Source organism: Lynx canadensis, chromosome B2 (assembly GCF_007474595.2).
Source record: "Lynx canadensis isolate LIC74 chromosome B2, mLynCan4.pri.v2, whole genome shotgun sequence".
NCBI lineage: Eukaryota > Metazoa > Chordata > Mammalia > Carnivora > Felidae > Lynx > Lynx canadensis.
The window spans coordinates 5,003,375-5,026,700 of record NC_044307.1 but is presented as its reverse complement, the minus strand read 5'-3'; the positions used below and the strand labels follow the sequence as shown (position 1 = coordinate 5,026,700).

The 23,326-nt window shown below is 43.2% G+C and overlaps 1 protein-coding gene and 1 pseudogene across 3 annotated transcripts; both read right to left on the bottom strand.

The window, feature by feature from the left end:
* Nucleotides 1-1,667: 1,667 nt before the first annotated feature.
* On the bottom strand, nucleotides 1,668-17,694 carry CB2H6orf62 (chromosome B2 C6orf62 homolog). Of its 3 annotated transcripts, XM_030314724.1 has the most exons (6): nucleotides 15,275-16,625; nucleotides 12,816-12,992; nucleotides 11,880-12,002; nucleotides 7,676-7,810; nucleotides 5,731-5,864; nucleotides 2,997-3,085 (listed from the first exon to the last, which is right to left on the bottom strand). In XM_030314724.1, exons 1-5 carry the CDS (start codon nucleotides 15,401-15,403, stop codon nucleotides 5,757-5,759), a joined length of 672 nt encoding a protein of 223 aa, XP_030170584.1. In that variant the 5' UTR covers nucleotides 15,404-16,625; the 3' UTR covers nucleotides 2,997-3,085; nucleotides 5,731-5,756. The 3 variants fall into 3 exon arrangements, with proteins under 3 accessions (XP_030170585.1, XP_030170583.1, XP_030170584.1); XM_030314725.1 differs by lacking the exons at nucleotides 5,731-5,864; nucleotides 15,275-16,625 and adding an exon at nucleotides 16,632-17,694 and having other exon boundaries at nucleotides 1,668-3,085; XM_030314723.2 differs by lacking the exon at nucleotides 5,731-5,864 and having other exon boundaries at nucleotides 1,668-3,085; nucleotides 15,275-17,693.
* Nucleotides 17,695-19,914: 2,220 nt separating this feature from the next.
* On the bottom strand, nucleotides 19,915-22,268 carry LOC115513515 (annotated as a pseudogene).
* Nucleotides 22,269-23,326: the final 1,058 nt, after the last annotated feature.

The following is a 23,326-nucleotide window of genomic DNA, read 5'->3' as shown; positions in this document are numbered from 1 at the left end:
CTGTGCTCAACAGAGCAGACTTCCCCGGAGCAGTAAGCACACAGGGCACCCAGTTCTCGATTTCCGAGATTTCCCTCTAAAAGGAACCTGGGCTCCTTGGAGAAAATAGTGGATTCCGGGGCTACGGGGCTGAGATAGGGAAATTGACATGAACATTTCTTGTGCTTGAAAGTAAGCAAGTGTTCAAGTTCAAATAGTAAGAGGCATGCAAACTATGCAGTTTTGGGAAAGAGGAATCCACACCATGTAGGTAGATAATCCATGGCAGAGCTGGGAGGGCTCTTCCTTACAATAAAATGCTGATATATGTGGAAGGAGGAGTAAATAATGGAAAATTACCAATTTGTAGCTATCCTAGTGAAAGACTGGTTACAGCAAAAATCAGAACTCCTCAGTAGAGCACCTGATGAAAAGCAGGGTACTTCCACGTTGCTCTCCAGATTGCTTCTTGGTTTCAAGGGGGGAAAACAGTAACTTTACAATGCAGAAACAGGCCTTGATCAATCAAAATTAACATTAACAAAGAGCAACTTGACAGTGCACTTCTGGATTGGGTGCTGGCCAGAATAATCCCAAATTTAACTGTGGAAAAAGAAACAGCATTCAAATGCAAAATGAGGAACACCTTATATTTTTTTAAAAAATTAGCCTACTCTTCAAAAATGTCAAGGTTATTAAACAAAGGCTAATGACCTGTTCCAGATTAGAGACTAGAGATGTGACAGCTACATTCAACGGTTTAAAAAAGACATGAGGATATTAGGACAATTAAAACTGGAATATGGACAGGTGAAGGTGTATCAACACTGCATTTCCTGGATCTGGTTACTTCCCTGTGGTTATACAAGAATATCCCTGTACTTGGGACCTAGGCTGAAGCACTAGAAGTAAGGAATAAAGATGTACCCATGACATATGTACCAAATGCTCAGATCGTTCAGAAAAGACATATATATATATGGGAATATATATATATATATATATATATATATATATATATGGGAAGAAATGTGGCTAAGACACGGGTAAAGGTTATACAGGAGTTTTGTGTTTTACACCTTTTCTAAATTGACTCTAAAATAAAATTAAAAACTGACTTACTGAATACATCCAGTATAATTCAACATAGTACAACAATGAAGAGTTTGGATCCTACAGAGACAGCTGGCCTGGTTTTAAATCTTCCCTGCTCCGCATGTGAGCTTGGGCAAGTTACTGAACCTCTGCAGCTCTTTCCACTCAGGCTTGTGAGACCAGAGCTTCAAACAGGACCTGGCCATGATAAACATTCAAAGCCATGATTTCAAGTAGATTCTAAATTTTCAATTGATGAGAAAACGTGGAAGCATTTTGAAATTAGTACTTCTTGGGGCGCCTGGCTGGGTCAGTTGGTGGAGCATGCAACTCGTGATCCCAGGGATGTTGAGTCCAAGCCCCCGGTCGGTGTGAAGCCTACTTTAAAAAATATTTTTCTTTTCCATGAAGCAAGGAACAAGGCCAACCTGATACCTGTTAAAGCTTACAAAATGTCTTTGATTCCTATTCTTGAAACTGCAAACGCAAACGGTTTTTGTCCTGAGTTTACTGTGTGCTATGGACTGTAACATAACCCCCAAGGTCATCAGTAACACCACCCAGCGACTTGGAAAAAAAAGTTACCACTTCAGTTTTGTGTATTCACCTGAATAGTCAGGGAACTTTCACCTATTTTATTTAGGTTTTCATTTTTTTCAAATTCCAACCAGAAGCTAAATACATTTGGAAACCAGTAAGCACTAAGTTTTACTCCAAAGGAGTAGGATCGTTCAGATTTACTCCATAAAAGTATGCAACCCTTAAGCAAAGCTTTTCTTCATTAAAAAGAAAAAACAAAAAACAAAAAACTATACAGTAGTCTTTCCTTATGTTCATTGCACAAAATGAGTTCTGCTTTTAGAGCTTTGACACTCAGTGTTTTGTTTTTTTTTTTTTTTAACAATTTAAGATGCCAACTTTAGTAACTTTTTTCTATTCCAAGAAACCCTCCTAAAGTTTTCTTTTAGGATGGTGTAGAAACCAGTATTTCTGCACAATTCACTGCATTTTCTTTGTAATAAAAACCTCTTCTCTTTAAAACCAAAAAACAAAAACCAAAAAAGGAAAGTCCTCTCCCTATCATGATTTCTGCAGCTATGCATGGATTTCTCAGTTTTACAGCTGCGTTAGCTACTTCAGACTCCAGATCTGCTTTAATGTGTAGAACTGTATCCACATTCAGCAGAATATTCTTTTATAACAACAACTTGGGGAAAGAGATCTGGAAATAAAATACATACATTTACTTATGAGTACCAGGAAACAAACATGGCCCAGTAAAACATGAGGCAAGAATGCCTACAATGAGATGCTTTTTTTTTCTTAAAAGATTTCTTCCCCGTGGTTGTATTTTTTTTTTTTTTTTTTTTTAAACAACCACTTGTGGTCATTAGAATGAATCTGACAGTGCTCTGGAACGACGGTGATTACGGCAAAGCTATTCCGTTTGTTTCAATGTTATGTATACCTTTTACATTCCCTTCTCACCCTCTAAATACTGATGACAGATGTCAGAGAGGCAAAAACCAGCATAAATGGAAAGACCATCAAAAAAGAGTATCACCTTGTGCTTTCAGATACATTTAAGCATTTCAGTGTACAACTGTCCTTTCACTTCACATTTTTAGCAGAATGCTGATGCAGTGCAGCAAATATGCAAAGCATCTTCTTTCACACAGTCCGTGCAGAAGACACCTAATTTTTTTTAAGTTCTGAGACACAAATAATTAAAAAAAAAAAAATCCAGGATGAACACGTTTCAAAATGCATAGTGTTCTGTGCATGAGTCCATTTTCTTTAAACTCTGAAAGAATAAAGTGTAAGAAAACAAGGAAACAAAATGCTGCTGCGCTCCCTGATCCTTTCCGCTCTGCTGGTCAGGCCCCTACTCCGGCATGTAAGGACGGAGGTGGTCCTCTATGGTGCCAACCGCCCAGTGCGTAAGCTGTTCCTGCGGCAGGTAGAGGCAGATGCTGCATAACTTGAAGATTGTAGCTTTGTTTTTCGGAGTCTGCAAGGGGAATCGTTTTAATCTTAATAAAGAAGACCTTTACGTAACCCATCAAGTGTCACATGAAGTCAATCTCCCATAATTCTATCAAGCACTTACACACAGCAATAAAGCACACAGATCAAGGGAACAGATTACAGTCTGTACCCACAGGGACCACAGTCTAGTTAGGAAGACACAACCTTGCCATATAAAATACAGAAAGAATAAGCATGATTATAAACTAAACAAACATTTAGAGAGTTTATTCAAACAAAAAACTGAAGTCAGAAAAGTCAACTTGGACAACTTGCTAAAGGAAAATAAGGTTAAAGGCCATAGAGACCCATCTTAACAGAAGTTTGAAGTCATGTCTGTATATGCAAGGACAACAAAAGTGTCATAGAAGTGAGGGCAAAGATATGAAATAGAAAAAAGAAAGACTGAAGCATAACCGGGGGTAAAGGACTGGAAGAAAGCAAAAGTATTACCAGAAAAATAAAACTGTAAGTATTATTTTTAAAAAGTAGTTACTTGGGGACACCTGGGTGGCTCAGTCAGTTTAGTGTCCAACTCTCGATTTCAGTTCAGGTCATGATCTCTCCGGTTTGTGAGTTCAAAACCTGCATCGGGCTCTGTGCTGACCATGCAGATCCTGCTTGGGATCCTCTCCCCCCCCCCACCCCCCCACCCCCCGCCAACATCTCTGACCCTCCCCAGCTCTCTCTCTCTCAAAAAACAAAACATTAAAAAAAAAAAAAAAAAGTCACCATTTAACATCTAGCTTATGGCAAGTGTGCTAGGTGCTTTCACAGATCACCACTGCCAGTAAACGGAAGACGGAATCTAAAACCCTTGAACCGCCCGCCTTCAAAGTTCTTTTCACTTCAGCACCTTTAAAAAAAAGCAGTCTCTATATATAAATAAACCACATAATGCACATATATTTTTTTACTTTAAAGAAATTTCTTAAGGTTATTTATTTTGAGAGAGAGAGAGCATGAGTTAGGAGGGGCAGAGAGAGAGAGGGAGAGAGAGAGAATCCCAAGCAGGCTTCACACTGCCAGCACAGTGCCGGACGTGGGGATCGAACTCAGGAAACCACGAGATCATGACCTGAGCCAAAACCAACAGACACTTAACCAACTGAGCCACCTAGGTGCTATTTTTTCACTTTAAATGCTACAACAACCTTATGAATATCGTTTATTCAATTTAACAAAAAAACACACTCACAGAAGTTACCTGTCCAAGATTTCATAGCCAGTCAGTGGCTGCATGTGGATTAGAACCCAGACTCCAGGCACGTGCCTCTCTACCACAGTCCCCTCCAAAATTATCATTTGCTCTAGCTCTTTCCATACATCTTGCATTATGAAGGACATACGATCTCTGCTAGACGACTGTGATCCAGTTCTTTCGTTTCCTGATTTCCTCGCCTCTAAAATGGGAGTAAGAAGACCTACGCCTCCCAGGACTGTGGGGAGGATGATGTGAGCTCATGCCCGTACGGCTCCTTGAGGCCGGTAAGTAACGCACCCTGCGTTGGCCACCCTGTTGGGTCCCTCGATCCTCTTGACAGGGCAGGTATGGCAACGCATCTCCGGGTTAGGAAGACCAGTAATGACCGGAGTGAAAGATGCACCTAAGAGCGCTGGAGACCAGATGCATCTACAGTCAGGGTTGACGCCAGCCATCGCACTGCCCACAATTAAGGTTCCTAGGACTTGGGACTTTCAATGCAAAAATCAGGGCATTCCAGACAGACAGACTGCTGGTCACCCTACCTACAACACGAACTTAGCTGACAAGCTTACAACTTTCTTTTCATTAAAAGGATTCAAGCTATTTGCTTCATAAAGCATAAACATCTGACTTTGATATAAAAGAGAAGACGATTTCCTACTTATTTAGCAATGTTAATCCTTCAAGCCACTAGCCATTTCTATATAGTATTATTGATCTGTACATTTGCGTGATAATCAGGGTGTCTGGGTGGCTCAGTCAGTTGAGTGACTGACTTTTGATTTCGGCTCAGGCCATGATCCCAGGGTTGTGACACTGAGCCCTGCATAGGGTTCTGAGCTGAATGTGAAACCTGCTTAAGATTCTCTCTCTCTCCCTCTGGCCCTCTCCCCAGCTTACACTCTCTCAATCTCTATTGTGGATTCCATAATAGAAGTCAACAGCCTGCTATCCAGTATTATCTAAGTAAGTTACTCAAATGAAAGTACACTACAAGTAATTAAAAAGGAAAACTAAGGCAACTTCAAAATATCCACCATAGGAGAGCTAAGGTAAAGATGAAGCAGAAAAGAAAACCCCCAAAACCCACCCACGTCATATGTTTTTTATTAGTTTTATGAAATGCCTCCACTGAAATTAACTTTCTTCCCATAGTTCTTACTTGTACCTATAATACCATATGTGTTTTAAAATGTTCTTACAACATACAAAGTCAACATATAATCTTCCTAAGGAGTCTTCAGTTCCTTGAAGGTAGCAGTATGATTCACCTGCATGTTTTTACTGTCATACTCTCTAGTAAAAATAAACAATGTTCTACAATGCATAACTAGTATCATAAATACTCTTCTAAATCACCTGCCCGGTGAGGCCTTCTCTGGTGACACCATTTAAGAATTCTGACCCAATGGCTTACATACCCCGCACCATCTTCTCTTAGCACTCATCATGTGAGTTGCATACTGTACTTCTCTGCTGCTGGGCCTCCCCTACCATGCAGTGGGAGTCCCTGATGACAGAATTTCTGTCTAATGGGTTCACTGTTGCACAGCACCTGGCACACAGTAGTAGGCATTCATTTGTTGAATGAATGGTAATTAAAGCGATGCTATTTTTAAAGGTTAATAACAAAACATGTTATAAATTCTAAGTGATGATACTCAGGTTTAGGTTGATGAGATAAAGAACGTTCTACAGAATAAAAAAGAATCTGGAATACCTGCATCACTTAAATTGAAAGTGCTTATTTAAAACACATTTGGATCTTTTAAATACAGATGTATTTTACCCTTCAGATTTTTAAAAAAATAATCTTTTTAATTAAGTTTATTTATTTTTGAGACAGAGCGTGAGCAAGGGAAAGGCAGAGAGAGAGGGAGACACAGAATCCCAAGCAGGCTCCATGCTCAGAGCTGTCAGTACAGAGCCCGATGTGGGGCTCCAACTCGCAAACTGTGAGATCATGACCTGAGCCGAAGTCGGACGTTTAACCGACTGAGCCACCAAGAAGCCTCCAGATTTTTATTTATAAGATCTAAGGCTACAGCGTCTCAAAACATAATCTGTGTTACTAACCACCTGAAGATTTTGTTCAAAACATAGATTCTGATTGAGTAGGATTGGGGTAGGGCCTGAGAGTCCACATATTTAAGAATCTGCTATGATCTGTTGACCGTACTTTACTTAGAAAAGCTCTACCACAGGGTTTCTTAAAACACTGTTTTGGGGTGCCCAGGTGGCTCAGTCGGTTGAGCTTCCGACTTCAGCTCAGGTCATGGTCTCGCAGTTTGTGAGTTCAAGCCCCGCGTTGGGCTCTGTGCTAACAAAACAGCTCAGAGCCTGGAGCTTGCTTCGGACTCTGTCTCTCTCTCTCTCTCTCTCTCTCTCTCTGTCTCCCCCTCCCCCACTCATGCTCTGTCTCTATCCCTCGAAAATAAATAAATGTTAAAATTTAAAAACAAACAAAAAAACCACGCTGTTTTAAGTTCACTGGAGTTTACTAGAATCATGACTTTTAAAAGCTCTCAGGCAGTTCTAATATGCAGCAAAGTTTGGGAACCACTATTCTAGGGTGAGGCCCAGGGTATCTTTTGATTTTTAAGTAACTTCAAAAATAATGCAGTTTTTAAGTGGCAAAACAGAATTAATTAACGCATATGGAAAAATAATTTGCTGGGTGCCTGGGTGGCTCAGTTGGATCTCCCCGTTTGTGAGTTCGAGCCCCACATCAGGCTCTCTGCTATCAGTGCAGAGACTTCTTTGGATCCTCTGTCCCCCTCTCCTTCTGTCCCTACCCCGCTTGCACTCATTCTCAAAAATAAACATTTTTAAAAAATCTTTTGCTAACCAGTTTTTTTTTTTTTTTTTTAGTTTATTTATTTTGAGAGAGAGAGCATGATTGGGGAAAGGGCAGAGAGAGAGGGAGACAGAGAATCCCAAGCAGGCTCCACATGGCTCAAACTCACAAAACTGTGAGATCATGACCTGAGCCAAAACCAAGAGTTGGACACTTAACCAAATGAGCCACCCAGGCACCCCTAACGAATAAGCTTTTTATTTTTTTTTTTAATTTTTTTTTCAACGTTTATTTATTTTTGGGACAGAGAAAGACAAAGCATGAACGGGGGAGGGGCAGAGAGAGAGGGAGACACAGAATCGGAAACAGGCTCCAGGCTCTGAGCCATCAGCCCAGAGCCTGACGCGGGGCTCGAACTCACGGACCGCGAGATCGTGACCTGGCTGAAGTCAGACGCTTAACCGACTGCGCCACCCAGGCGCCCCACGAATAAGCTTTCTAAATGAGGAGTTAAGTGGAAGGAAGGCAGGCAGGCAGGGAAAAAAAAATTAAAATTAAAAAATGCTTACCTGCAAGTGCTGTCTGTCAATGAAGAGAAACACTGACTGGTTAGGATTGTTGACAACAATTCCAGTCTTGTCCTTGCGGCTCAGTACATGCAGAAACTGTTTTTCATAGTCACCGTGATGAAACTCAAATTTGGCCTAATTAAGAAACACATTTACATGTAAGTACAAAGACGTTACCCTACTTGAAACATCTACCGCATCCACAGGCATCGAGTTGTGCCATCCAATGCGGTAGCCAACTGTGCCTACTCAAGTTTAACATATTAAATGCATTTTAAAATTCAGTCCTTCGCTAACACTAGCCACATCTCAAATACTCAATAATCACATGTGGCCAGTGGCCACCATTCTGAACAGTCTGTTGAGATACATAGCATTGCCTTTATCACAGAAAGTTCTAGTGAACAGCACTCCATTACAGAATTCGACCTTCAAGAAAAACACTGCATCAGGGTGACTAGATCCTCATTCTCAATGATTTTAGGCCAAATTCTAGAAAACTAGATTTTCAAACCTACATGGCTCAAGACTTCCAACATATTTGGTGTCCCCCAATGTAATGCTTAAATAAGCCGAATGACACCTCCCTCCTTTTTATTATAAAGAACACACTACAGACAGCTTTTACGAAGAGATGTATTCCAATCTCAGCAGTACATGTCACTACTTACGTGACCTTGTACATATCCCCTAACTTTTCTGAACTTCAGTTTCATCTCAGGTTCTAACCCATCAGGACAGTTAAGGGGATTAAATGATACATAAAGCCCACACCTGAAAGGTATCCAGTCCTAACATAGATGGACTTGAGGATGTTATGAACCTCTCAAAATTTTAAACATGTTTTCATGTGGGGTTTTTTCAGATTAAAAAAAACTTTAAGTTAGGAAGAAGTATTCTCAAATCAGAACATCCTTTTACTCTAACATGAGGAAAATTAACTCCATCCTCCCACAAAACGTCTGTGGAGACACTAAGTGCTGGGTGAAACAACCAGGCTAATGGAGAATTCAAAAAGCAGAGAAACCTTAACATCTCTTTATTTATATAGTGTTCAATTATTTTAAGAAAGACTTAGTCCATTTGACTCAACTTTTATCTTCTTATGTCAAGACAGCAAGAAACACTGACAAGGAAAAACCAGTTCCTGCGATCTAGAATTTGACTGCCTAGCTTCTCTTATAAGCCATAACATAAAATGATATGCTACCCCCACACTGTTGCATGGAAAAAGGATATTCGACTGTTATCTCTGCACAAATTCAAATATTTATGAATATGAAAATAAGGCTACTAAGGCTCTGACAACGGCTCAAAAGGACACGCACATGCAAATATAAAACCTAACTTGCTTCAAATCTTTCCTAGAATAAGCTGAGGTTATCTGTAAAACCCTAAACTGAGTTCCTATCTTCAGAGTGCTACGTGAAGAAGGGAGAAATAATTAACATAGCGGGCGCTGTAGGCAGTATTAGCAAATGATTGTGGATTGGGCCTTGAAAGAGGACAGTAATTTTCCCCAGGAAAGCGCTAAGAAAAGGTAATTTGGAAAATGCCATTCCAGGAAACAGGGCCAACATTAAGCACAAATGTGTCAAAATTAAAATACTATTCAAGCAAGTGGGGCACCCGGCTGGCTCAGTCAGTTGTGCATCCAACTTGGGCTCAGGTCATGATCTCACGGCTCGTGACTTTGAGCTCCGCATCGGGCTCTGTGCTGACAGCTCAGAGCCTGGAGGCTGCTTCGGATTCTGTGTCTCCCTCTCTCTTTCTGCCCTCCCTGCTTGCACTCTGCCTCTCTCTCTCAAAAATAAACAATTATTAAAAAACTTAAAAAAAACCAAAAAACTGTTCAAGTAAGAAAGCTTCAAGTATTCCAGTATGGCAAATACCAGGGAGAGACTAGAAGAGGCCAGTAGAACATCACACTGAAGAGATTTCAGTGAGACTGAAAAGGGCTTCTATGTTTCTGTGGCATTTCAATTCTATCCTATTGAATACATAAAGATTTGGGAAGGAAGGAATAGTCCCCACCAAAAAGAAAACCCTAATAAGCAGCATGAAAGCAATGCCGAGAAGTAACAAAATATTTGAACAGTGTGATGAAGAACTAACGCAGCAAGAGCATTTAGGGATAAAGAGGAAAGAACAGAGATTTTAACGTGTACCTCCTAGTACTTTGAATATAGTAGGAACTTGTTATTGAAAAACAACCTTTACTCTGGTTCCTACTAAATCTCATTACTATTCAAACTTTAAAGTGCTTCAAGGGGCGCCTGGGTGGCTCAGTCAGTTGGGTGTCTAACTTCGGCTCAGGTTAGGTCATGATCTCGCAGTCCGTGAGTTTGAGCCCTGCATCTGGCTCTGCTGACAGCTCGGAGCCTGGAGCCTGCTTCAGAATCTGTAACTCCCTCGCTCTCTGCCCCTCCCCCACTGACGCCTGGTCTCTCTCAAAAAAAAAAAAAAAAATGTTAAAAAAAAAAAGTTAAAGTGCTTCAAGAGTCAAAGAATCAAAAAAAACAAAAGAAAGTTTTCAAATTGAAGTTTACCTTTCCTTCTTTCATTTACCTCAAGAACGAAATTATTTATATTTATGACCTCTCATTCAGGATACTAATTATTTTAAATTACAAGGGAAGTAAGTTCATCTTTACACTATTAACTTGTTTCCTGAAGCTGAACTCTAAACTTACCTCTGTCCTATATAGTGCTTATACTCAGTCCACCTCTACCCTATATAGTGCTTACACTCAGTCCATAATATTAGGTTTTTATAATACAGGGCACTTCCCACAGTACAGAGTAGCAAATTCTGAGCATAAGCTTTACAGGAATTACGTCTTGATTGCCACTTAACTGCATGACCTCGGGCTGTTTAGCTAATCTGCAACTGCCTCAGCGTCTTCCTTGGCAAAAGGAGGCTCCTGTCTGCATCGTTATTGTAAGGATGAAGATTAAATGTATATATTCAGGAGACAGCCTAGCACAACTCTCAAACACCATTATTTGAAAAAGTAGTGCTTGACTTGAGACAAGACTATTTTAACACAACTATCCCAAATAAGGTCTCAGAGGGAAAGAGAAGAGAATTGGAAATTTTTAAAAATACAGGGAGAAGTGAACCAGTTTCCCAGTGAAAAATTCTGAATGAAAAAAAAAAAATCCTTCCAGTGCTTCTGGACAGCAGTTACAGCTGATGCATAAGACATGCTCTGATAACTACAAACACGCCCCATCATTCCTGGTCTTCCTGCTTGCCACATTAAACTTCTATTCTCCAGCACATTCATGTGAGTTAGTATCATCCATTAAAGGAAAACATGAATACGCAATACTTTTACCCACATTTAGGGCTATATGTTAACTTTAGAACTTATTTCTGTCAAATGAACCTTAGAAAAAGAACGATAATTTGAGCTGTTGTGAAAGCATTACCATGGGGACAGGGGGAGTATACCAATTTGTTCATACACAAAAGCACCATAAAAATACTTCATAGTAATGGATAGATGCAAAATTTTTTCAATCATAATTTTTGCTATTTTCATTATAGATATAAGTATGATTGATGTATTTATGACATTTACATATATGTAGAATAAAACTTGGCCATACCTGACCTAGAAGTAACCATGTTGGTATTTCAGGGGAGATTACTTTACTTTCTCCTATGCATATAAAGCAACCATACATAAAATTAGGATCACTGCCTCAAGGGCAAATGCTCTTCAACACTAGAAACTAGTACATCAAATGACAAGTCAGAAGTTGGCAGAGATGTCCGGGAAGATTACTTCACCACCACTACCAGATTTACTCCTCTCTTGTATAGTTTTATACACAAATCTACTTTTAGAAAAGGATTTCTTATATCAGACTCCTTTGAGAACCAGATAGTTAGGTATACTATTTTGGGAGTACAATTTCAGAGGAGAGATCACCTGAGTTCATTCATGGGCCCCTCTGTAAATCTATCCTCAAAGATTTTCTCTAGCCGTTATTTCAAAGACACACTGGAGTAGTTAGGACCACCTCTCATTCTCAAGAGATTCTGTCACCCAAATGCTTTCTCCTCTTGCATCACAATATCCAAACAGACGAGAGCAACTCATGAGTTAAAACTGATTAGAACGCATATTCTCAAAAAATTTAAGTTAGGCCCTATTTACTCACTTAAGTGCACACCACACTTAGAATAAAATACCTGAACAGGCCTAAAAGGCTCATCAGATTCCTTCCACCTAGAAAACAGGAGACAGACAATTTTTTCAATATCATTCCGAGGCCAAAGAATGAAATCCATCTCCTGAGTACAGCCAATTACATCCTATAAAATGACCAAAAAAAAAAAAATTACTTTCAAAGAAACAAAGTTATAACAAGCAATGAATGTCACCAATTACAGGTTTGATTACAGAAACATTTCACAAGTACAGAAGGTGCGTGAAGCATTTTATGTATTAAGAGGTAAGAGAAATAGAACAGTACCCAATCTGACTAGCCCATGGCCTACTTCTAATCTTTATCTTGTAGAGTCCAAATACTCAGTCCAATGTTGCTCATATCAAGACCTAGATTAATCAGCACATGGTGAAAACTCCAACTCAGGCTGATTTTTCTGGTTAAGTCCCAGTATTTTTTATTTCCATTCTTCAAAAGCAGACCCTAGTTAATATATAAGCAAAGCTGTCTTGGTATTTTTATTATATACTTACACAAAACTATTTTCTCCATTCTTGTTCCTTATTATCATAGTCCATAATTTTCAAAGGCCAGTAAACCTTTCAGACCAGTACATGGTTCTTTCTAACCTTCCCCCACGCCACTAATTGTGGGGATCTCCTGTTCAAATATGTTCATACTAACTTCCAAAGAGTTGCAGAAATTTAGAAGATTGACAGCAGTAATTCCTTCTACTTTAACTTATAAGGAGCACGTCAGTTCTCTCCCCAAAAAAGAAAATCCAATAAACAGTAACATAAAACATTATTCACAGCAATAATACACACCGCTATCAGCATAACACCACACGCAAAATGTCATCCATGTTTTATTTGAAGTCAACTTCATTCTTAGGGGGAAAAAATGTAAGTTTAACTTGTAAAAACTTACCAAATCAGGACTGACAAACAGAACTTACCCTTCTCATAGACTGGTATCGAGGAGCATGGAGCTGTACCACATCCTTCTGTAAAAGCTCTATGGAACTTTCCAAGGAATAGCTAGAATCTCGCACACCTTTCAGGATATTTTCTTCGTAATTATTTGTCATAACTGGTATAACCTCAGACACTTCAAAAAGTGCTGATTTTTTCTTCTAAAAGGAAAAAAACAAAGTGTATTAACCCACCAATAGTAGCACATTGTCTTTTAACACCCAGTTCATGTTACAATGTCATGTATCCTTATTCTAGTATTAACTGAAGTGATTTTTTATAATGAAATGCCAGATTTTCAAATAGGTGGATCCTTCTGTTCTTCCTCCAACCCCCATCACTCCCGTTACCCCTACCACACACAAACAGGCTATAGTAAGAATGTTTTACTGCACGCTCTTACAGTATCCAGAACAGGTAACTTATTTTAAACAGTAATATTTCTTAAACATGGTGAGAGATAAACACTAGACACACCTAATGCTAAAAAAAAAAAAAAAAAAAGTGATTTACTCTTGATGTACTTTCATTTAACTGATTCTACACAGTTAAATTAAAATCTCAACAGTTTAAAAACAAAGCTGTACAAACTACCGTTTTTTAACTCCTTGAAAGAGTCAAGTATCATTACCACTTTTACGTATTACATAAAAGTGTCAATATACGAAACAAGAAAAAAAATTAAAAGATGACCAAACTGAGTTTCAAATTTACTTGTAACCAAGCACTCATCAATTTAGGTTATAAAATTCATGAACTACTCAGGACAATTGCCTGGGCACTGTCCATTCAGAGTAAAAACGGGTTTTCATGGTGTTAAAGAACTAGATGGTACAACTCAGGGCATCTTCTATATTAAAAGAACTAACCTCACCAAGTATGTCTTGGATTTAGTTCTACTGAACTTATAATACCTTCAATTAAAATCTGATCTTCTCAACTCTGCAGTCAACACATCAACAAAAAGACAAAATGGAAAAGTCAATCCCTGGTACTACCCAATCTTGGGATAATCACTTCAAAACCACCACTCTGAAATCACTTTGCAATGCTATATACTCCAGCAGCCAAAAGCATCCTTAAATACAGGCATACCTTGGAGATATCGTGGGTTCAGTTCCTGACCACAGCTATAAAACTAATACCACAATAAAGCACGTCAAATTAATTTTTTGGTTTCCCAGGGCGTATAAAAATTATGTTTACACTACACTGTAGTCTATTAAGTGTGCAAGAAGCATTATGTCTTAAAAAAAATAATGTACATACCTCAATTGAAAAATATTGCTAAAAAATGTTAACGATCCTCCGAGCTTTCAGCAAGTAGTAATAACTGATTGTAGATCACCATAACAAATACATTGATTAAAAGAAAGCCTAAAATATTTCTAGAATTACCCAAATGTGACACAGAGGCATGAAGTGCACAGACGCTGTTGGAAAATGGCGCTGACAGACTTACTCAATCCAGGGTTGCCGCAAACCATCAATTTATAAAAACCAAAATACCCACGAAGCACAGTAAAGTGAAGAGCAATAAAACCACGGTATGCCTGTACAAATACTCTTCAAGAGTTAAGAGTGGGGTAAATACCCAGGAAACTTCCAAACATTAAATAGATGCCACACTAAGAATCTATTTCTGGTCTGAAGTTAGCTCACAACTTCGGTGCAACAATTAAAGCAGTAGTTCCTTATACTCATAACCTAATCTCACGTCAAACAGATCATTGAAGAAACTGGCCATTTTAAGTTGCAAAAAAATAAATACTGCTTTTATAATGTTCTCTTTGACTACTCACAACTCAGCTGTTTGCTATTTAACCGTGTAGTTAATTCTGATTCCGTTCACCACCCCCCCCCTCGAAATTTCAATGTCTTTAGGTCCTTTTGAATTTTAATAAATTGCACTTCTAAACACAAATTAACCATTAACAGTATTTAGTTGTTCCTAAAAATTAAAGTGTATTGTAATCCATTAAATGTACCAAGAGAAAAGGTATCTTTAGCAAGAAGTTGAACAGACTAGTTTCAGCACATAAACATCTTGATTCTAATTTACCACTTTCAAACGTCCTGCTTTATAGACAATCCTTCAATTAATAATGTTCTCCATGTAACTCTACATAAATGTAATTTATTGTAAAACAGAAATGCGAGTTTTACAACGTTGCCCCCCCCCCCCCAGGTTAACTAAAAATAGACCCTACTAAGCTTTAGAGTATTTCCAAACCAACAAGTCCTCCAGCCTTCCACGGGGAGTTACCCGGCACGGCACCAGCTCGCGAAGAGAATTCCCCATAAGGGTCGAAGTGAAAGCACATACGTAGACTTCCGTCAACCACTCTTTAACCTAACACGCAGGTATTTAAGGGTAACAAATAACTTAATATACACTTACAAAAATCACTTGTGCTAATTCACATTAAGAATTTTAAATTACCTTCTCCTTGAATACAAAGGCAATATACATCTTGAAGTCAAACTGGTCAGCTAGAGATTCTTTTTTCTTTCTAAGCTGAGCACGTAGTCTGTTCAGAGCTTGTTTCTTCCGGGAGTTTGGGTCCCCCATTTTGAAATACAGGTGGTACTAAAGCCTTTGGAAATTGTCACTAAACTATGGGCACTTTTTCTTAAGACTCAAGTACAACAGAAACAAGTCATTTTTTTTCCTGCTAATATGATTGAATAGCTAAAATCACGACTGTAACCCAAAAACTGCACCTTCTGGCAATATTAGCAGACTGTCATATTACAGGGTCAAGAAACAAAAGCTGCTGTCCAGTCATGTTTGGACAATAACGTTTGGGGTTATGGGGAAAGAGGAAGGGGAGGAAGGAAAGACAGAGAGGAGAAAATACTTGGAACTAACTTTTTGGAAAACGCATTTGGCTTAAATGCCAAAATAAAGGCTTTGGGGGGAAATGAAAAGCCTATTATCAGGATTTAGGTGTGCAATAAAACACAGCTGACACCAGTCCAATCCTTCAAATCCATCCGGATTTTTCCCCCTCTTTAGAGAAGGGATTATGATAAGGAACGGGGGGGGGGAGTGTAATGATCCCTGCTTTCCAAATACCAAAACAAAAAAATTATAAAGGGGGGGGAAGAAAAACCCAACCCCCCCCCAAACACCAAAACAGGGTAGGTGAAGGAAACCGAAATATCCAATTGGGTTTTACCCAGCCAGATCCATGGCTGCAGTACCTAATCAATTCTTAAGTTATTCCAGATTTCACTATTGCTATGTATTGCCAGTGCTTGTTATTGATTACACTTGGTGGTGAGCAAAGAGAAAAGTGCAAAATCGGTAGAGAAGGAAGGGGAGAGGTACAGGATTTCCCTGCAATCAACTACAGTGTATACCGGGGGCGGACAGGTGTTGCCCAAAGGAGCCATGAGAAGAAACAGCGGAGTCATTACCAACTTCCCCATCACCCACATTTTCACCCTCAGGCGACTGCTAATGCTGCTGCCATGGAAAATCATGATGGCAGAGAGAAAGGGGGTATATAACACGATAGAACAGTTATTCCGGCTCTGTGGCTGGACCTGATTAATGCCCGGGATCCCAACACCCCCAGCCCTGCGATGAGTCCTACATTCCCCAAGGGAGCCTTCCCTAGGAATCTGGCCCCGTTCAAGATCGTGGGGAGTGCGACTTATCTTCTTGCGAGCATTGCTGAGGCAAAGGCGGTGGGCTCTTCTCCCAGACAGATCCCAGGCAGCGCCCAGGGACCACCTGCCTTCCACCCCCCAGGTCCCACCCCCACCCTTTGCCTTCAGCGGCAGCGACTCACTCGCACCACGGGAGACACAGGATCACTCGGGTTTTCACTCATTTCATCGTGGAAACAATTCCCGCCCGGGTAGAGGAGGCGGGAGAGGGAAAATGGGATGGATCAGTGGGAAAAAAAGAAAATAGTTGTGTTAATATGAATTACTTTTTAAAGTACGCCCAGCCCCCCCCCCCCCCGGAAGAAAAAAAAAAAAAAAAGGCCCTGAAGTTCCCGGATTCCGGATTAAGCTCGCTCGCTCTCTCTCACGTTGAACAGACCATGTTTCCCGAGTTTGGCTAGTTTAGGGTGGGGTCATTAGTTGGTTTCCCGAGGGGGCAGAGGGGTGGAACCGAGGCAGCTGGGACGGGGGCGGGTGACGGGGAAATGCCCTCCCTGTCCCCGCGCAGACCGGGACTCACTGACCGACGCTCGGGCGGGGTTCGGGCCCTCTAGCCGCAGCCTGCGGGCGGAGCGGTGGCGGCGGCAGAAGAGGAGGCGGCGGCGGGGGCGCTGCTCGCAGCACGGGCAGGAGCCATGTCAAGAGAAAACCACCAGCCAACTGAGCCCCTCCATCCCCGCTGCAGTGCGCACTGTGACCGGGCCGCCCGCGCTGCTGCCGCCGCTCAGCCCCCACCTGGGACCCATAGTCTGGCTCGGCGCCCCGGGCGGCGGCGGACGGAAGGACGCGGAGGCGGCGGCGGCGAGAGAGAGAAAGAGAGAGAGAGGAGAGAGAGAGAGACCGAGAGAAAGGAGGAGAAGTAACGAGGAGAAAGAGGGGTGGGATTGGTACTGGCGGCGGAGGGGGAGGGGAGGAAGGGGAGGGGAGCCCTGCGCTACGGGGTCTGTCAGCGAAGCAAACCCCCCAAAATAAAGTTATTTCAGTTCAAGCATCTGCTCTCGAGTCTTTCTTCCCCCACGGTCGGGTTCCGGCTCTCAGGAAGGAAGGTCGAGGAGACCCGGAGGGGGCAAAGCCGAAGCGGAGGGTGAGAGTCCGCGGTGGCACAGCCTCGTTTCCCCCCCAACCGCAGGCTGCGGAAACGGCGGCGGCCTCGGGCGCCTCCCGGGTCCGGGGCAGAATCGCGTTTGAGGAGGGGAGCGAGAACAAACAACTTAAAATGGCAGCGACGGCCGCTGCGTCACACGCCCCTCGCCGGCACCGCCCAGAACTCTCTGCGGCTGCGCACCGCGCGGGCCGCCACCATCTGCACAGAGCGAGGGGGGGGAGGGAAGGCTGGAGGCGGAGAGTGTCCCGTGGTTATCAAGCAGAGAGGAAAGAAGGGCAGCAGGAGAGAGTATGAAGAAGCTTTCCAAAGGATGAGTCTTTGAAATTAAACTTCTTAGTTGACATTCCCGCCTCCAAGGAGAGTTTGAGAATAGAGACTCCCCTCCCGAGCAGCATGGAGCTTCCATGGGGCGTGGCAAGTTGCAACCCATACTCCCGCCGCCCCCTCCGTCTGGCTGTCCCAGCTCCTGAGTTGGCTCCTCGCCCCACCCGCTCACGGTCGTCATAAAGCCACGCCCTTCCCTCGCCCGCACAAAGCACCCGGATGGAGTCCCTCTTCCGGGGTCTCGGTCGGCCCCCGCGTTAGGTCTGGCGGCGAGTCTGAGCTGAGCCAGCGGGCTGAGAGTTGGCGGAGGCGGGGGCGGAATGAGGGAGGGAAAGGGAAGTGTGATGGGAGGTCGGGGACGATCCCCGTTTCACCTCACTGTGCTTCACTTCTAACTACAGGGTCTGCGCGCAGGGTCTTGCAGCGAGAAGCTGACAACTCCTTTCCAGCGCCTGGAATGTCAGCCGCGCGCTGCGGAGAGTGTCTTTCACGGGTCCCACGTGGCTCCGTCCCCACCTCGCCACGTGCGCGGGCAGGGAGGGCGGTCCTCAGGCTCTGAGGAAGGTCACCGTTGGACGCCTTTGGAACGTGGCTGCTGTGACTTGGGAGAACGACAGTTGCACCTGTGGATCGTCCCCCGTTTCAGAATACAGTTTCTACTGGGATCCCCCAGGACCTGAGAGACCTAGTGCCCTATGTAGTTCACGGTCTTAGGAAAATTGGAAGAGGGTACTGTGGGACGTTTGCCGATGAATCAAGGGCGTTGAGGCCCATTTTTCAGAGCTCTGATGTGCTGATAACGCAGTTATAAGTCGGTAATCAGCAAAAGTTAATGCTCGACAGAAGTAAAGCTACACTCCTTTATGAACTCTACTCAGTATGATGAAATTTAGAAGTCCCTCGGATTACTGCCCTTCACTTGGGAAAATCAAAATAGAGTACCTGCCATACCCTTTTTTTCCACCCATGACCCAAAAGAATTATTTGTGAGCTACCATTCCATATAAATTCTTGTCCAGAACTGAAAGATGAAATTCCTGCTACTGCTTCCCTGATTGATTTTCACAATCACATACTGATAATTGTAAATCATCACTATTGAAGATTTAGGGTAGTTTATGACATTTAGTTACCAAAAAAAGATATTAAAAAAATTAACACTGGTTCATGTCTTTTTTTTCCCTACGAAGAACATTTTTTGTTAAAGCAGATTGTAAGTTAAGCTTTTTAAAATAATTTTTTTTAGTTTATTTATTTTGAGAGAGCGAGCAGAGACAGAATCCCAAGCAGGCTCCGTGCTGTCAATGTGGAGCCCAGCTTGCCGCTCAAACTCACAAACTGGGAGATCAGGACCTGAGTTGAAATCGAGAGTCAGAGGCTTAACCAACTGAGCCACCCAGCCGCCCCAGCAGATTATAAATCCTTATCAGTACAAATACATACAGCTCACGTTTGATTGTAAAGCCAACATTCAAAAGTAAAAATGAGATGGGATCTCATGTTGTTACCAAAGGTCAAGTGGCTGCAACTGGCAACAGGATGCTCTGCTCTCCTCAAGTGAGCGGACAGACTCCCACACAGCTAATAAAACCAGATTCTCCACCCCCACAAATCTAAGAGACAAAACAAAACCCACCAAGACCCGCGTGACAAACCAACACGGTAACCTGTGCTCCCATGGATGGATATGATGATGTCACTGTCACCCTCGTGTTCAAACATAGAGGATTGACATAAAGAAACTGCAGCAGTCCATCTGCGCCAATACATATTCAAAGTGTATTTAGATTGATTCCATTAAAATAATGACATTAGGGGCACCTGGGTGGCTCAGTCAGTGGAGCGTCTGACATGGGCTCAGGTGATTATCTCCCGGTTTGTGGGTTCAAGCCCCGTGTCGGGCTCCCCACTAACAGTACGGAGCCTGCTTGGAATTCTCTCTCTGCCCCTCCCCTGCCCACTTTCTCTTTCTCTCTTTCTCAAAAATAAATAAACTTTGTAAAAATAATAAAAAACAAAACAAAATAACGACATTAGAATTTCACCCCAGGTTGAAACCCAGGACAACACTGCTCTTTCTTTTCTTTACAACCAGCACCTAGTGACTGTATTTGTCACTCGCATGCGTTGCTGCAATGTGCTACTTACCACGAATGATACCAAATAAGCCAGAGATCTCATCTGCGACTCCCAACCTTCCCTCTCCCCACTTTGACAGGCATCACTGATAAATCAGTCAGATGTACAGCTTCTTACAGGTAACCCTTTTACCTTTGGCAAGATCACTTACATTCATACAACTTTTTAATATTGACAACTATTTAAAATATGTAAATGCATGAAAATAAGGATTTGGGCTTTTTTGATACAGATTTATGTTTATTCTTACTCAAAGTGGAAGCTCAACTTTACACCTACAATATACCTAAAGATACACCTAAAATCTGCTGGACAACTGCTGATGTGACCTCCTGGGAATCCTGGCAGCATAGCCCGCCTATCTCTTGTCCCCAGCCCAAGCGCAGGCCACCACGTTCTTGGGCTCTAAGACAGGCCAGCACTGAAGGGCGGCAGGCAAATGGCATGAAAAACAAAGGGAGATGGTTTTGCTTCCCCTACTGTTTTATACTCCAGTAAATGTGCTTTGAATACAGACTCCTGTCCGTATACTTCTGCCTCTCTGCTGTCCGAGATCTGTGAGGGACTGCAGGAGTAGGAGGTGGACAGAGGGCAACATTTCCTTGACTTCTTTAGCCTAACTGCAAGACAACTTTTCTCTAGAAATGTTCCTGCCCCTTTCTTTTCAAAAGCACCTTTCATAGAACCCTGTGCCTGGACATGCTCCTTGGGACCCTTGGGATCAGTGGAAAGTAAACTGACAGGGAAGGCAAAGTTCCCTTTGCTCCTTTGACCTCTGCCCCTGCCCTTGCCTAGGTACACACAACATACATAAGCCATACAGACTGCTTAAAGTTCAATTTCAAACATCTTCTGTAAGTCACTGGAGGAAGGGTTGGTGGGTGAGGGGTTAGTACGCTGCCCGGACTTGCTTCCTAATGCAGCCCACCGGGTTTCGGAAGGATGCACTGGACAGGTGCCTGCAGGAACCTCCGTGTGCTCATCTCCTGAGGCCAACCTGCCATCATCTACACCGCTGAAAGCTACAGAACCGTTGGGGTGCCGAGCAGGAGGCTTAATGAAAGACTGGCAGTCTTGTAGGGAAGTAGGCTTGCCCCCTACTAAGGGAATGTCTGGGGCTTGACCGGGCTGGGAGGCTGATGGGGGTGGGCAGCCTGAGGGTGGCCCACAGTGTCATGCACATTGGCTGCCATCGGAAGGGAGTGATGCCCATCACAGACACATGAGGTGCCAGATAGGGCATCCCATTGGCCACAGGATAGGACTGGGCAGGGACAAAGGCTGGCTGCAGGGGTGGGACCAGACCACTGGCACAGGCTGGGAGGTGAGGAATGAGTTCCCTTGGAAAGGCGGTGTGGCTGGGTGATGTCAGTGGGTGCGGGAGGCTGGAGAACTGACCGCGGAAGGGCAGCTGAGCCCGGACACTCTTGAACCCCTCTTCTAACCAGCAGTCCGCCGCAGGGGGAGTGTGTCTGTGAGCAGCCTGGACGAGACCTGGAGAGGCAGCACCGGAAGACTGACCGCCTCCGGCCCCGAGTGCGTGGCTGCAATTCCCCCGTGAACAGCATCAGGGCCCAGGGCTCCAAGGCTGGCTTCATTGCTGTGGCCGCGAGGGCGGTGCGGGCTGGCTGAGCCGCAAGCCCACGGGAGGCCGAGTCAGGGCCACTTGCTTGAAAGGCAGGAGATGGTGATGCTACCGCCGTCACCGGCGTGGTCACTGGGGCAGATGAGAAGGGACCCTCGCAGGGCATGCTCCATGAGCACAGGGAGCTGATGCTGTCTGCTTCCCACCACTCCGGCCCTTTCTGGACACCTTGGGTCTGTTTCATGATTGCTCTCATTCTGCGTGCTCGGTGGCTGTCGTGACACGGAATGACCCTTCTGTTGTACAAGTGGTCCGACTAGCATCAAAAGTAGCAGTCACCCCCCATTCCTTCTCCAGCTTCTGCTTCCTCTCCTTCATGCTCAATCTTGCACCCATGACCTTGACAGCCATGGAGCAATGACAGATCAGCGCCAAGCAGTGCCATCACGACATATGTCAGAGAAGCCTCTATCAAGTTCCTACCTGGGACACAGGAAGTAACTTTTTCTATTGTCTGGTCAACTATGAGGTCCTTAGTATTTTCTTTTCTTTTTTTTTTTAATTTTTAAAGTTTATTTATTTTGAGAGAGACAGAGACAGTGTGTGGGGGGGCGAGAGAGAGAGAGAGAGAGAGAGAGAGAGAGAGAGACAGAGAATCTCAAGCAGACTCTGCAGTGTCAGCACAGAGCCTGATGCGGGGCTCGATCTCACAAACCATGAGATCACGACTGGAGTCGAAATCAAGAGTGGGTCGCTTAACCGACTGAGCCACCCAGGCACCCCTTAGTATTTTCATCCACAACTGGGGGTCCACCTGGTGAAACCCACAGGACCGCCTTCCAAAGAAGCCTTTGAAGAACTTCCTTTCAGCTTTCAATCTTTTAACAGCATCTTCACAGCTGTGCCTTCCTCTGGTCTCCTTAACTTCTATATGGCCAAGGTACTCAACCGGGAAGCTGCATTTTCCAGTACAAACCCCTTCTTCATCTGCCTGCCCCTGATGTGGACGACTGGCTTGTGGATCACAAACATCTTTCTTTCCCCTAAAACTTTGCTGTAGACTGTTTGTTTTAATTTTGACAACCCACTCTAGTCTTGGCTGTGTCCTTTACAAACTGTGTGACTTTGAACAAGTTTTGTAACTTTCCCAGGCCTCAGTTTCCTCATCTGTCTTCCAGAGGCGTCTGAAGATGGCCGGTACACCAATACTCCAATCGAGGGACGAGAAGGAAGATCTTGGGTCTCAACAGCAGCTGTGCTGGACGTCCGCCCTGGAAGAAGCTGCGGAAGCCCCAAATCTGCCGCTGCCCCCAACCAAGTCCAGTGTCACTGCCTCTTCCTTGGCCACCGGTAGCCACCAAGTGCCACCACCTCCCCCATGACAACAGGCCCCTGTCTTCTTGATCTGCCCCTGATTTGTACCCTTGATCACTTCCATAAATGAGTTTTTTAAATAACAGCTACAAGTATGATTGACGTAGCATAAATTCACCTATTTAGAGTGTGCAATTCGATGGTTTTTAGTATTTTCACAGAGTTATCTAATCACAATTTTAGGACGTTTTCGTCACCCAAATAAGAAACCCTGTGTCCATTAGCAGGTACTCCCCCTTATCATCTTCCTCAGTCTCAGGCAACCACTAATCTATCTTCTGTCTCTCCAG